General features: G+C 40.6%; 1 protein-coding gene across 3 annotated transcripts in view; it reads right to left on the reverse strand.

Moving 5' to 3' along the window:
• The window catches only part of Camta (Calmodulin-binding transcription activator), a 41704-nt gene that overhangs the window by 12431 nt on the left and 13511 nt on the right, over positions 1 to 15762 (reverse strand). For 2 of the 3 annotated variants that reach the window (XM_017172079.3, XM_017172078.3), the window contains exon 4: positions 3226 to 3317. In XM_017172079.3, coding sequence (XP_017027568.1) covers positions 3226 to 3317 — 92 coding nt within the window. Of the gene's footprint in view, positions 1 to 3225; positions 3318 to 12785; positions 13540 to 15762 lie in introns of those variants that run through there. The other variant, XM_070283820.1, reaches the window with a different exon arrangement.

The raw sequence follows: 15762 nt of genomic DNA on the forward strand, positions 1-15762 counted from the left end.
GTGGAGGGGGGCCCAGGCAGTGTGTTAACCACAATTTACAGGTGTCGCCGCCAGTTGACACTTAACCAGGCTGGAGGCAAAAAAAAAAAAAAAAAGAAGTAGCGGCAGCAGAGACGCATCCCAAGTGCAATTTGTGTGCATATTTGAAATGCTCCTGCCTTCAGCTGGCAGTCAGGAATATGCTAGCTTATGTTAGCTTAAAAGCGAGCCAGAGTCAAAGGACATTCGAATGCAAATCACACAACAGTAACAGTCAGCGAAAGTTCACAGGGAATCTCCCCATGGTCGACGCTTTGCTTTTTCGTTTTGGCCATTTTAGACATTTCATTGCATGTTTTGCCGATAAAGTTATCAATTTGTTTGCTTCCTTGACGTTGCATGAATAATGCAAAGTGGCCATCCATCCATTCACATTTGCCAGAGAAGCACAAGCATCGCAAGCATCCCAGCATTCCCAGCATCCTCAGCTGTGCATTCAGAGAGATTCGCCACATGTCTCAGTTTTGGGGCAGATATCGCAGCATTTGCGAGTGTCATAAAAATTGTATATCGGGAATATAGTAGGGAGGCTGAGAGCAAATCACAGGCGCGTGTTTGTCAAGTGGCAAACGTTTGCATTTTGCCCAGAATTGCCCCTGACTTTAGCCGGCAAGGAGCATATGGAGAGACATATGGAATGATAGAAACATATATATATAGATGGATGGCTCTCGCTTATTTATGCATGGCCCAAGAGCGACCTACGACCTACGACCTACGACCTACTCCACACTCCAACTCCTCTTCCTCCTCGCTTTATGATGAATTCCAGGCACATACTCCAAGCGGCGAGGCATTAAAAATTTATGCCCACCTCAGCGTATTCCACGCTTTTTCCCCAAATGGGCGTGGCCTTAGGCAAATGTTATTTCAACACTTTCGTTTTAGCAAAGAACAAACGATGCATCAATCAACCAGGAAGTCAGAATCAAAGCAGCTTAACTTTATAAACTCAAGTCATATTTATAAAGTACAATTTGCTGAACAAATTTTAATATTAAATATAAATATATGTTTTAGTAAGGAAATTAGGCACGAATTAAAAAGAAACTACTTAAAACATGTAGTTTAAACTAGAAAAGAAACAAACATTGAGAAACCGAAGTGTAAATACCCTGAGATCGAATGGAAAATATAACTTAACTTCTAAATTGATTGCTAATTTTTATTTAATTTAAAATGTCACCACTTTTTAAAATTTATTCTTTTTCTTTTGGGTTTTAAGAGCTTGTTTCGATCTTCCTTGAGATTTTGTTGAAGCTCTAAAAAATGGTTAGCGTTTCAATTCAATTTCCATAAATACGCGTTACTTTCTCTTCTTTCTCTCTTTCCTTTATATAGTCTTTGGTCAAACTTTCATATCTTAAATTACATTTTATACCAATCTCATAGTAAAACCTCCTTTTAATTAAAATTATAAAATAGTATCATATTTTCGTTGGTTTTTATACCTTAACCCAAGTATTTTATACACACTTCCAAACCCATTTCGCATGTCCTTAGAGCAAGGAGACCAGAGACTAATTTCAACCCCAGCCACTTAATCATTTCCAGTCAAGTGGTCCCTTTCGGGTGACCAACGCAGAACGGTAAGTTCGGGTCACCCAGAAAACGAATGAGGCGCAAAAAACGAAAATAAACATAAAATTGCGACTCATTATCAATTTAACTTTTTGATTTTTAAGCTGCGCCTTTTTGCCAACCACACATGGTCATCGTTGGGAACAGGCCACGTTCCCGGTGTTGCTGCTATTATTTTGCAGTTGCTTTATGAGCAGGGCCGAGTGCTACTGTGCTCTGTGCTCTGGGCTACTCCTGCTTAAATGCCAAATTAAAACCATGTGGTTAAAGCGACAGTGGCGGAGTCAGGGGAGCCCACATCTGCCCCGTTTTTCCCTGTAAGCAGACTAAAATAAGCGTGCGTAATTTTATTTATGCCCCGAACACGGCTACATTTTGTAATTTTTGCATGCTGATGCAGAGGAAGAGAGAGAGGAGCACTTCACAAGTCCTGCTGCTGCTGCTGCTGGATTTCGGAGCTCGCCATGTCCTGGGATTCTTTGCCTTTCACAGGGTCAACTCTGTATTTTTAATAAACTATTTAATGCTCTCACTGGTGCGAGAATTTAATTTAATTTATAATTTTTAGAAATATTGATGGAATGGTAGATTTCTACCTTCATCTCTCTGAAACTTCTACTATTTATAAAGGTATCAGGAAATGCCAGACTTTTATGCTAAAAAGTAATGAAAATATCCAACATTTCTCAAAGAGATTTCACTTCTTAACTTGACTTTATTACATTTAAAAATAATCATCTTTGATCTTTCAAAACACCTTCTTCATTTCAGTTTATAGTAAGAATCCTTTTTCTCTCTTAAACTTCTATTAATGTAGTTAACTTTTTGTGGCAAGAGTGTGTGTAAAAAACCGAAAAGAAAAATAAAAACCACCAAAAAACCCTCACCAGCGTGAACTTTACAACTGTCCAAATGAATATTTGCGGTTGCGCTTAATTCACAAGTAAAACAACAAGCCAAGCTCATTGCAAAGAATTGTCTCCCTTTTTGTGTATTTTTTTATATATTTTGTTGGTTGTTGTTTTCTCATTTTCCGCGAGCGAAAACTTTTATTGCAAACCGAAGGGGGGAAAAAAATAAATAAGGGAGTGGACAACACGGAAACAAACTTTTCGGCGACGCGTGGTCAGGTTTTTAAAAAGCGGTTCCCAAAAAAACACACACAGATGCCCTGTGGCGCTAGTTTTTAAACCGTGTTTGCATTATAGTTTGTGGCGCAATAAAAACGTCGCGTAGCGTTTCCTAATAGACTGGCCACCATCTCATTAATCTGCATATATAGTAATGGACGAGTGTGTGATTGTGTGGAAACAGGGGCAAGGAAGAGCCGTCGTCGAAGGCTGTCAAAGTGTCCTGGTTGGGGACTGGCAGGCTCATCCGCCTGTCAAGTGTCCAAGAAACCCTTGGATTACTTGGCCGGAGTTCCGAGTCCTTCGACGACGACGACGACGACTTCCCTTTGGCTTTCACTTGACTTCCCCGTTTCGACAATTTTATGTGCAATCAAATGCAAATAGAAACAGAAAACAGAAATGCCAGGCAGGCGGCGGCGGCAGGCAAATACAAACAGAAATAGTCAAACACAAACTTAGAACTAAAACTGACCTCATTTGTATTCCAGCGATGGCGCTGTGATGGAAAACTGTCGGCTCTTGGCAGGCTCTCCAAATTGTCGGGCAGCTTGATGGGTTCGCCATCTGTAAAACGAGTGAGAAAATGGATGTAGAGTGCATTGAAAGCGCAAGTCGGGAGCCGACTTTTATAAATCAATTTTGCATATCTGTTTAAAGCAATTCCCCGCAGCCCACTCTGGTACTGGTAACCCTTCCCACCTGTGTGACGCCCAACAGGTGCAACTGTCGGACATTCATAAATGCGACAAAAATGTAAATCAGTTTAGAGCGATGATTTATAGTTGGGAATACAAGGCAAAAGAAGAGAAAAGAAATCCTATAATGTCAACATTAATAAACGAGTTTCTGCATTTATCCATTTATCACATCCCAAGATTTTCCCCCCTTCAGGTTCTGGCTTTTTTTCCCCGATTTCAGTTTTCAGTTAGCTGGCTGGCAGAATGCGTGGCAAAGTTTTTCGGTTTTGAGTCATTGAATAATTACCCACACTTAATGGAGCTTGCAACGTAAATCGAACCAACTTTCGGTTTATTAAAATGCCACGCAACTCGCCGGGTAAATAAACTTTGCGGCCAAACTGTAATTTAGCAAAAATGTGTAATAAAAGCGGACACATCTCTAGCCTCCAACTCTGTCTCCAACTCGCACATCGTCGTATATCAAAGAGCCAATAGGTTGCACTCGAAGAGCCATAAAAAGTATTTGTACACAATTTATATAAAGTGCTCGAAGCGGAGCAGAGCGGTCCGGAGCGACTTCGCTTGCCAGTTTGTCAGTAAAAGGCCGCGTAACCAAAATGTGTTGCCAAATTGCAAATGCCAGACGGTGGGGCGGGTCTAAAGGAAAAGGGGAGCTGACAACCCCTGCTCAGAGCTCTGACAGTGCGTGGGGTTGTGCTGGCCCCTCAGAGAGGTAAGCTTACACGAACCAGGGATCTGGCAGTGGTTTTATGATCATAATTTATCGGAGACTTTACTGGGAACTAAATGTTTTCAGTGTAGGATTTTAGCATTTAAAAATATAGAAAATTATTATAGTCCTCAAAAAATAAATAATTATTAAAAGATAAATACAGATTCAAAGAATTCAAAGATTTCTGATCTTAAGCTTTAAAAAGATCCTCAACGGCACTCAACTATAAAATCCTAATAATTTCACCTAGTTCACATAACCTTTAAAATTTGTATAACTTAGCGGCGACCGTAAAAATCTATAAAAAACAAAAGGAGGTGCTTTTAAAGTAAATAAATTTATCAAAAACATCACTAAACGAGTCGATTTAACCAATATGTGTTGCTTCACATGTTCATAGCAACATTGATTTCTAAGCAATTGCATAGGAACATTTATTTAGCAACATTTGCCTAGTAGTAGAAACATTTCCTTAGCAACATTTGCCTAGTAGTAGAAACATTTACTTAGCAACATTTGCCTAGTAGTAGAAACATTTCCTTAGCAACATTTGCACAGCTCTTACGAAGTAGGAACATTTTCCTATCAATATTTGGTCAGCAACATTTATTTATCAACAATTGCCTAGCTTTTTTACTTGTAGGAACAGTTCACTAGCAACATTTGATTTGCAACATTTGATTTGCAACATTTGACTTGCAACATTGGCCCAGATCTTAACGTAGTAGAAACATTTCATAATCCAAATTTTTCTAGTAATCATTGCCTAGATTTTTTACTTGTTTTTGATTTGGAAAATTTTTTCTTTAAATTTTTTGTTATAAAAATAAAATAAAAACTAAAAACAAACACAGTCTTTTAGCCATACAATTCCTATTTAAGCAAAACAATTTTTTCTCCTCATCAAGAGAAGAAAAAATAACCTAGTAAATATCACGCACGCATCCCTGACTAGGCAAGGATTTTCCTAGCCCTACCCAGTCACACTTTAGTCCCAATGATGACGTTGATGTAGTTACTTTTTCAGGGCGTCGTTGTACTGGCAGTTGAAGTTGTTTATGCGATTTTTATATGGCTCACGTTTTGGCAGAGGACCCACTCGCTCGATGGCAGTCAATGGAAGTGGGACTGAGGCAGGTGGCGAATTGGCGACAAACTGTTTGCTTTGATCGCACTCTCCAGTTTTATGGCCAAACTAATTTGTCATCGCTGCCTTGAGCCTTGGGTAACCCACCTTCGTCGTTGTCATTGAAAAATGTTCAAGCGATAATTGTCAAAAATGTCGAAACAATCACCGACAGACCCCCCACACAACGCATATTTTCCAGACAGTCTTTGCGCCTATTTATAATGCAGTTGCTGCCATTGTTGTCAAAAGTGAGAGGGGAAGGAATAACTCTGTTTGATTAATACAAATAAAAAGTTTTTTTAACTGCTCTATGCATATTTCATGGCGAAGAGCTTCAAAAACTGACGTTGCCAGAGCCATCATAATAGACCTGGCCAAATGGGAGGGGGAAAGAAGGCCAGCAGCCGGGGACTGCCAAAAAAGAGAAGAAGGTAAACCGCAGGTGAGGCGAGGCAACCACGGTCCCATGTCGCCAATGTCGATGGCAACGTCAACGTGGCAGAAGTTTTCAAACCTCCTCCCTCCGTTTTCCTCGTTTTTTTTCGGGCTTTGCATTATTTTAAGCGGCGGAAGAAAAAACTTTAACAGGGGCAGCAGTAGCTTTTCTCTTATAATTTTCATTCACCGCTTAATTGTGACAAATGCGCTTTGGTACACAAGATTTTCTCATAATTTGTCTGAAGATTTAAGGGAGCAAGAGGAGGAGGAGGAGGCGGTAACCACTCTGGGGAGAGGGTAAAGCCTGCCTGGCCAAATTGTAGATGGCCTCGGCCATCATGTCCCACGAATTGACACGGCAAATAGCACAAAAGAGTTGATATAAATAATAAATTTTCGTTTTATGATTTCGTGCAAAAGCCGACGCTCTGCCTGTCGTCCAGGTGGACTGACTGACTGTGGCCACGAGACAGAGCTGCCAATTTGTGCTGCCTGCCAAATTGTGGCTAATAAATATCTCACCGGAAAGTGCCAGCATGGGAGGATGGGATAGGAGGATCTGGGTGCTCTCTCCTCTATAAAACATACAAAAGAAAAATTGTTTTGCACTTTCGTAGAGGCCGTAGCCGTAGCCGTCGCCGTTGCCGAAAAGTCAGCGAGTGTGAAATTACTTTTGTTCAGTCACACACTCTTGCCACAATTAAAAGCCATTAAAGTGTCTCGAAAATAGCCGCAAAACAACTACCAAATAGAAATAGAAATGGAACTCTTGGCCACGCAATTCTTTATCTCCCGAAATATATGGCAAAAGAAACGGGGAAATAAATATCGCTATATGGGGTGATAGTGAAGATAACGCATGATGACGTCTCAGCGGAGAAAAGCCAGCCGAAAACAGAGACCCCAAATAATAAACAGAGATAGCCCGAGGAGGCAAAGAAGGCCAGAACAGACGTCACGGTTAAAACAAACAGGCAAAGTAAAAGTTATTCAAGATAATAAATACAAATATGTGTTTATGTGGAATCAGGGGGCTAGTGCGGAAATACCAACAACTAATTCATTAGAAAATGTTCTTTGGTCGAGAGAAAATTAGTTTAAACAGAGACTTCTAGCCACCTTTCTTCACCAGTTGAACTTTGAACCCCCTTTTCTGCCATGTTCCTGTTTATCTGATATAAAATTCAAAAGCTTTTCACTAACTTTCCATAAATGACAGATGTGCGGATGATTTATAACGTAAGCAAACCCAAAACAAACACACTCTTTGCTCTCTCCACACGTTGCGCTTGATAAAAATCACATTTTGGCAAAGGAAAGACCAAGAAGTCTGTCGTTTTCCCACTTTCCCCACTGCACTTTTCTCCAGCTGTGTGTGTGCGTGGCATTACAAGGAAACATTTCTCATCCAGTTTTGCATATTTTTCATATTTTTCCTTTTGCAAGCGGCAAAGAACAGCAATTAAAAGACACATAACAGCAAATATGCATGTCAGGCGCGACGGGGCCAAACAATAATTAGCCCAAAAGCAGCAGCAGCAAAATGCAATTTCACCTCAAATGAGGAATATTTGCAAAACAGCCAGGGCCCTGCCATAGGAAATGGCAGTAGAACTGAGCACAACAGCGATTAACATAAAAATGCAACAAATGGGGGCCAAACGGGGCAAGTCTGAAAGTCATAAAAGTCCTATTAATGAATGAAATCTAAACAGAAAATGCTCGCCCGTTCCAAAAACCAAAAAAAAAAAGAAAACAAAAGCCAAAGCGAAACTTTGCAAAAATGTTATAAATTATTTACAATTTATGGCGGGGTCAGAGAAGGAGTCTTTGGCTCACATTGTCATCGCCGTCTTTTGTGTCTACGGGGAATGCAATTACGTGCGGATTTCATTACTTTTCGTTTGTTCGTTCAGTCTAAGGTTTTTAATGCTCTTTGTATGGATATTACTTGATTTTATATGGTTTATAGTATTATGTGTTCTATGAATCATGGGCTTATTCTGTGGCTCTAACCAATTTAGTTTTTCTAAAGCCAATAAATAAAAAATATTATATTTAATCAATTCAATGAAAAGTTTCCCTGATATTTAAATAATTAGATATTATTGGGAGAGTTAAAATAATAATTAAACATGGAATCCCTTCATGAATTTCATTTAAATATTTACATCAAGCTTGATTCATGTATAAATTTCCTCAAATATGGGAAAAGTGTGGCCAAAAGCATATCTGACTCACTTTACGTTGCATGAATTAGGTGGCAACACCGGTGAACAAGCCGGACAGCCACACTGATTGAAAATGGGCTTCAAACTGAATAGAATATATTGCTAATGAGTTTTAAATCGAATAGATCCTTGAGAACTTATAACGAAGTCACTAAATACATAATTAAATGTAATAGAGCTGCTTCCCTGTGGTTTATTTACTAATGAAAATCAGACTACAAATAATATGACCTAATTTTAAAAGTGTGGCATCTCTTCTAAAACAATTTCAGTAAAATTTTAAATGTTTTTTGTAAGAGTTAAAACAAATATTCAGCTAAAAGTGGTTTTATTTAAAAAAATTTTTAATTTTTCCAATTTCAATTTCCAAAATTGATTTCTTTTCAAACCTTTCAAGGCATGTCTGAAATTTGAAAAGCATTTAGAGAAATGTTCTATTTTTTTCAATTACAAAGAGTACTCCGAACTTCGTCTTTCCCCAGGCTTCAACTAGTTCTTTCTGTTAAAGGAAACACTCATTTACCCTCCTCAGCTTTACCAACTTGGCATAAATCGCGAAAAGGAAAGAATTTAATGCACTTCAGGTGAGGTAAACCAAAGGGCGCCTCCCTTATGTGTCTGATTTGCTGACACGAGGGCCACGGATAAAGGGGAAACTCTCAGTTAAGCTGCCTGCAAATTATATTAATATCGGGGCTCTTCATATCATATATTTTTTACCGGATTCACTCCATTTTATTTTATTTTTTTTTCGGCTTGCATGCAAGGTTTGTATAAGTTTTCCCGGTTTGTTCTCTTTCGGTTTGAGTATATTAAAAATACGAATTTTTTTCTACCCAAATGCAGGGAGAGAGGTGTGCTGGTGCTGGGCTAACCGAGAGCTGTAATTTATTTTAATGCCGGGTATTTATCATGATACACATACGTTTCTCAGGCTCGGGCTGAACCAAAAAAAAAATGTTATTTCTATGTGGAAAATTTGCCGGTATTTTGTTTTTACATAAATTGTAAATTAAACATTTAAAGTGACATGAAATTGGCACTGACTCTAAACGTGAAACCCTAAAAACACATGGCCTCCGGTAATGCCGGCCAATGGTTCATTAAAAATACATAAAATCGGAACACTGTCCTCGGTACATACCCACTCCCGAGTGCGAGCTAAAAACTAATATTTATCTAACAAAATTAATATGGTTTGTAAGCCAAATAGAGACGTAACGATGGCGGGAGGATGGCAAAAACTGTTTGTCTAACCAAAAACAAACGACCGAATGTAGCACAATTTTCGGCAATGCATCCTCCCCAGCAGGACGGAGGACAGAACCCTTTCCGAGCGATAAGCCAAATAAATAACGCAGGACGACAAAACAGAGGTTGACCGGCCGGCAGGCAGGCAGCCAACGTTGGATGCATTGTGTTCAATAAATCTATTTCGGGCCTCTCTAATCGAAACTCACCCGGCTGGCATTGAGGAGAGGAGGAGTGTGCGTACCTGGAAAAGGCAACAAATTGCCATTGGATGGGCACAAGACCGGAAGCAGCAACAACATATTAATCCAAATTAGCATCAAAGTGATTTAATTGCTTGGAATTTCGGCGTTGGCAAACACTTTTCGACTTTTCGAAGGACGCAGGACACCCGGTTGCACTTGTAAACAAGCCCAAAAGAGAGGTGTGCATCCTCACCTGGCTGCATTTTGTCAAGCTGCATTTTGGCCATCGATCAGGCTAAAAACAGGATGCATATATCTGCTGCAATTTAAAGTCCTTTCTTTCTGATGATGCTCCTTCGAATTCGCAGGAATATAAAACGGGGCAATGAAGCTCTCGCTCTCTCTCATCCAAAGCCCTTGGCACGATTTATGTGGCTTTTAGTAATATGAGCAAATATATTACGTGACGGATCAGAGAGCCTGGTCCTGGTCGGAGGACAACTAATTGAATTGCTGCCGCTGAAAGCGAACAAACTCGAAACTTGAAATTAATAGGCGCACATCAAACACAAAAAAAAATACAAATATACGCCCACTGATGGGCAGCTGGCAGCGAAATTAAAGGGAAACCTATAAAGACAGGACATTAGGACTTGGCCAAAAGGGATAACAAGTGTAGCCAACTGTGTAGCCTTCGAGGCTTGAGCAATATTTATTGAGTACGTGATCTTCTGACCAAATCCGAATGTGAGCGAGAGTTTTGAATTTTTTATTGCCCCCCGGGATGGCCGGCACACCATCAAAAAAGTGTCCTCCCCTCATGGATATACATACATGTATATCTGTGCATATACGTATGTGTGGTCTTCTGACAGCTGCCAACTTTTGGCTTTCTTTGGTGGCCTTTTTTACTTTTTTTTTTTGGCATGCAAAAGGCGGACAGCAAAGTGGCTTATTAAAAATTTTGTCAACTTGCGAGTTTCCTTCGGTTGTTCCACCAGCGATTCCACTTTTTTATGACTTTTTCACACTCCCCTGGACCCATGCATATATATTAGCCAAAAGATACCGGCTTTTTCGGGGTTTTCTTCAAATCATTAAAGACTTACATGACTTATTTTAAGTGACATTTTTACGGTATTTGATTAAATTGCTGAACTGAAGGACTTGCTTTATATTAGCCATAATTCTGTCTAGTAAATTACACAATTTAATCGCGAAATAATGCACAAGTTCTGAAAAATATTATGAATTTCATTTAAATAAAAATTATTTTTAGAGATTCTACTTTCTGTTGAGTAAATAAAACATTTTAATTGAGAAAAAATAAACAAGTTGTGGGAAATTGTTTGAATTCAATTAAAAAAGCAATATTTTCTCACCTACCATAAGGTTTCTAGGGATTCATGTGACCAAAAAATCAACATTCTAGATAAATTTAAATAAGTAAACTGGTCTGAATAAAATTTGTAATCAAAACGAATTTAAAATCTTATAAAGAGATCAATTGTTAAAAGTTTTTCACATTTAAAATGATTTTCAAAGATTTGTACAAATCTTTTTACTCAAAACAATCGCTTTAAATGTAAGAATTGAAGTTTTTTAATGAAGACAACGAACTCCTGGGTGCCACAAAAACAATCCAATTGACGGCTAACAACAACAATAAACCCGGACACACACACCACACACCCACACACCATCCATAAACCTGCCTGCGCCGCACTTGTTGGTTTTTCACGACCCCAAAAAGTATGCTAAAAAAAATCAGGCGCATAATGAAGCTGCTCATAAACGAAGTGTCTCCGCTTGCTGCTGCTGTGTGCGGGTGTGTGAAATGTTTACTTGCACCCGCGAGTGCACACCACACCCACACCCCCATGCTGTGGCTCCAAGGAGCCATTGTTCGCCATCTCGCATCACATAAAAAACACTTAAAACGCCGTTAAGTTAAAATAATAAAGTTAAGCGGCCGCCGGGCAGCAACAAAATCTAATGTGACAATGGCTACAGCAACAACAACAACAACAAAAAAAGTTGCAACAATTGCTGACATATTTCACAATGTGCAACAAAAGCAGGGAAAGGTGAGAGGAGGTGGCAAAAAACTAAGCCAGCACAAAAGCACTGAAGGTACACGAGGGCATGGAAGGCTGGGAAAGAATGGAAAAAAGACACCGAATGTTGGGCATATTTTGCATTGTTGCTTACACACTCACACGCACAACAAGCCCACACACAAACACACAGACGACGAAGGGGGAAGAGAAAGGGAAAAGTGGTAAGCCTTTCCTTTGGGCCTCCTTTCGGTGGCCTTTTGTTTCAATTGTCTGTAGTTTAGGTTTTAGGCGTGCGAGCCTCGTTATAGGTAACTGTAACTGTAACTGGTAAGTGTCCTGTGTGTACCCAAAGTGTGTGTGTGTGTGTGTGTGAGTGTGTGCTGTGTGTTCGCCGGGTGTCCTTTGCGAAACAATAAAGGACTGTCAACATATGCGCGAGCCACGCCACCCGTGCACGCGTCTCTGGAATGGCGTGCGAATTATTGCCCAGGAAGATATGACATTAAATTTAATGAAATGTTCAGAAAATGCTAAAATCCATGTACTCCAACGGTGTCCAAGACTGTGTTTTTGCAAATGTAGGGCGTAAAATCGAATTCGTATGGAAAATAAAGCTTTTAACTTGAGTCAGCCTAGATTTGTGGCAAGTTTTGTACTTAAATTTAAAGAATAAATATTACCATATACTCTAAACGAAATGGTATATGAATATATTTCGATTTTATGTGTGTTTTTGTGAAGGAACAATGAATGTTTGGAATAGATGAAAAGAGATCTTAATGAAATATAAAATAATTTTAACACATTTGACTTTTATGGATACTAAAAAACACATTTGGTGTAAACAATTTAAATATTACTTTTACCAAGATTCTTTAAAAGAATCTCAACTAAGATTTCTAAAAAAAACACACAGAGACACATCGATATATGAATATTATAAAACACAACATCGATATGAAGAAAAACACTTGGTTAAAGACACAACATGCGACACCAAAAACAGACTAGATCGGTGGCTATTTCAAGTTGGTAAGACGCAAATATGTATGTAAATATGCTCAAAAACCTCGTGGCCAAGTTGCCAGATCTAGTTTCTTAAATAAATTTCATTTAAAAGGAAAATTATACAATAATTTACTATTTAGGTTGGTAATTACATACTGTTTTAGTAGTCAAAGTTAGTCATGATCTAGTAATATCTTTCTCCTGAACTCTACCAACTTTAAATAGCCACCGAAGATAAGGACATGGTACAACCTTTTGCCGTTTTCACTCATTTTCGCCAAGGACCTCACCAAGAAGCCACGAGAGCGCATACTTACTGACACTGAGCGGCATGAGGGCGCTCTGCAAGTGACTGAAGATCTGCCGGTGGTGGTGATGGTGGTGGCCACCCAAGCTGGCGCCGCTGAAGTACAGGTGGTTCTGGTGCAGCGACAACTGCTGGTGATGATGGTGGTGGTGATGATGGTGGTGCTGTTGCTGCTGCTGCTGGAGCTGCTGCTGCTGTTGCAAATGGTGATGTTGCTGCTGCTGCACCACCGAATGCTGCTGATGGGCCATCAGTTGCTGTTGTTGCTGCTGCTGGTGTTGCTGATGAGTTAGATGCTGCTGCTGCTGCTGGAGATGTTGTTGCTGCTGCTGAGAGTGTTGCTGCTGCTGCTGCGAGTGCTGCTGACCGTAGGCTGCATGTTGCTGCGGTACTGCTGCTGCTGTAGCTGCTGCCGTCGGCAGGGCAACAGCTGCTGCTGCTGCTGCCGCTGCTGCGGATGCTGTGGCCGCCGCCGCCGCTGCCGATGCAGTTGCAGTTGCCGCTGCCGCTGCCGTCGCTGTGGCCGTGGCTAGAATGTGATGATGGGTGGTGGTTGAGGATCGATGCTGGCTCTGGACCGTATTGAGGCTGTGAATGGAGGCGTGCACCGCCGACTGATAGATAATACCGTTGTTCGACATGGCCGTCATCGACTGGTGGTGGGCATAGGCAGCCATCGTTGGCTGGACCTGGACACCCATTGTGGGCTGAACAGCCGCTGTGGCGGCCACAGGAGCCAGGGGCAGGGATCTGTAGCCAGCCATAGAGCTGGTGTATCTTTCACTGATCACCGATCACTGATCACCAAGTCACTTGTTCTCAACCCGATTGTATCGTTAGCTTTTCCGCCTGGAGCGTCTTTTCGCCTGGCGCTACGAGAGTGGACTGAATGGACCGCGACCGGGGCGGATTATTTCCTACAATTCGTTCGTTAAATTTGTAAGTTGAATTATTTTGTTCTCAGCCATAAATTAGTGCGGGGGAAGAGTAGATTTTAGGCTTAGTTCGGGTTGATAATGTCACTCCGTGACGCTGATAAGGTCCGCCGCTTATCTGGACAGCTTCTTCTCCGCTCGAGTCGTGTGTCAACAGAAAATCTCAGCCACACAAATTTCACAAATTTCCTGGACAATCCAAACGACTAACTCGACTAACTAACTTGGCAAATGTTGAAATATTTATTAATGTAACATATTGTGGTTAGCTGTGATCGCAGGTATTACACGGAAACTGAACCTTGAACTAGAGTTCAACAGCAAATGCGTTGCCCAAGTGGCTGGTTAATTTCAGAAAAATATTATATATATATTTATCCGACTTATCAGCTGACAGCTGCCAGCTAAAAACTAGACTTAGATAAGAGTCTCTCCAGTCTCGTGTCCCTAAACAATGTATAAGAATTTCGTGAATCACAAATGCCGGGGAACATCAAAACAATGAACGAACTTATCTTAAGGCTGCCTTAAAGTATTTACACTAGGACACCAATTAACAACATCGATCAACCAATAAAAACGACAACCAATAAAATTAAAACGCACATTAAACACACAGATATACATATATATATTTAAATAGTACTCCAGGTCTTAAGTACACCAATTTAAATTGACGACACAACATCGAGAGGAACAACAAACAACAAGAACGGAAGGCAAACAACAAACAGAGTGTCGCTGGGACTTGGGAAAAGTGTAAACAAATTACATAAACAAATTGAGGCAAAATGGCAAGATTCTGCGATTAAATCATGTTTGCCAGATCAACCAATCCGTGGATAAATATTGAAGCAGCCATCTCCTCCGGCTTCACGTAAGCCAGCCTCTACCGCAGCGGGATACGTAAAAACGGTACGTAACGCGATGGCTTTTCAACGCAGGCCTTGGTGGAAAGCCACGTCCGACACGCTTGGCCAAGGTCTGAGAACTGAAAACTGAAAGCTGAAAGCTAACAGCGGCAAGCGGCAAGCTGGCAAGGACACTCGGCTTTGGGGAACGACAGGATCCGAGCCGAGTTCGGGCCGAGTTATTGCATTTGTGCCCGGATTCGTCGGTTGCCAGCAGCCTGGGCTCTAAGCAAGTGCGAGCGAGAACGAGAGCAGCTACTGCTACCAGGTTCAGGGAGATGATGGATAATGGCAGTGGAAAGGCAAGCCTCCTCCACAAACTACTACTTATAGTTATCTAGGTGGGTGAGGTTGGTTTCTTTAAAGCAGAAATAAGACGCAAGGATAAGTGTACTTTCTTACATTCAGTTACATTTTCTATATATAATATATAGCCAAGTTTTTGGGCCCAACTTAATCCATCTCGTAGCCATAAAGTCCTACAGACATTAGCCTAATTTCTTTAGAAATGCCAAAGCAAGAACTGTGTGTGGGTTGGTCGGCAACAGCACCTACACTGGCACACACATCCACCCACACACACAGCCTAGTTTCTATTGCACAACACCATAAGTCTGTGTGTGTTTTTGATAATATTTAGGGGTTGTTCCCGACCATTAGAGACCTGCGCAATAGATCAAACCCCTGCCACCTAAAACTGGGAGGCTCGTCCTCGTGTCGTCAGCTTCGTCGGCTCCTCTTGGTCCTACCCCAAAAAACAAAAAGCTAGTGAAACCAAAACAATAACAAAGTCCAGCAGAGACAGGGATGGGGAGCCTGCCTGCACGTGGCTGAAAAACCCTTGGACACCTTACACCTTTCGGGGGCATTCAAGTCCTTGTAGCTGTGCTGGAATTTTTAATCAAAACCGAAGCGCAACTATGCAACACGGACACGGATGCCCTCATGCCACAAAATATATATTTTAATATAATAAATACACACTGTTTAGGTAAATGTTAATAATTGGGTTATTGATGGCAAATTCCAGGCAGAAATTTCGAGATTACTAAAAATAGATTAATAGTGTGGGTCATCCGCAAAATATTGTGGAAATATTTTATGAGCTATTTTTACATTCAGTTATTTAGATAATTATTTT

Source organism: Drosophila kikkawai, chromosome 2R (genome assembly GCF_030179895.1).
Source record: "Drosophila kikkawai strain 14028-0561.14 chromosome 2R, DkikHiC1v2, whole genome shotgun sequence".
In the NCBI taxonomy this organism is placed as follows: domain Eukaryota; kingdom Metazoa; phylum Arthropoda; class Insecta; order Diptera; family Drosophilidae; genus Drosophila; species Drosophila kikkawai.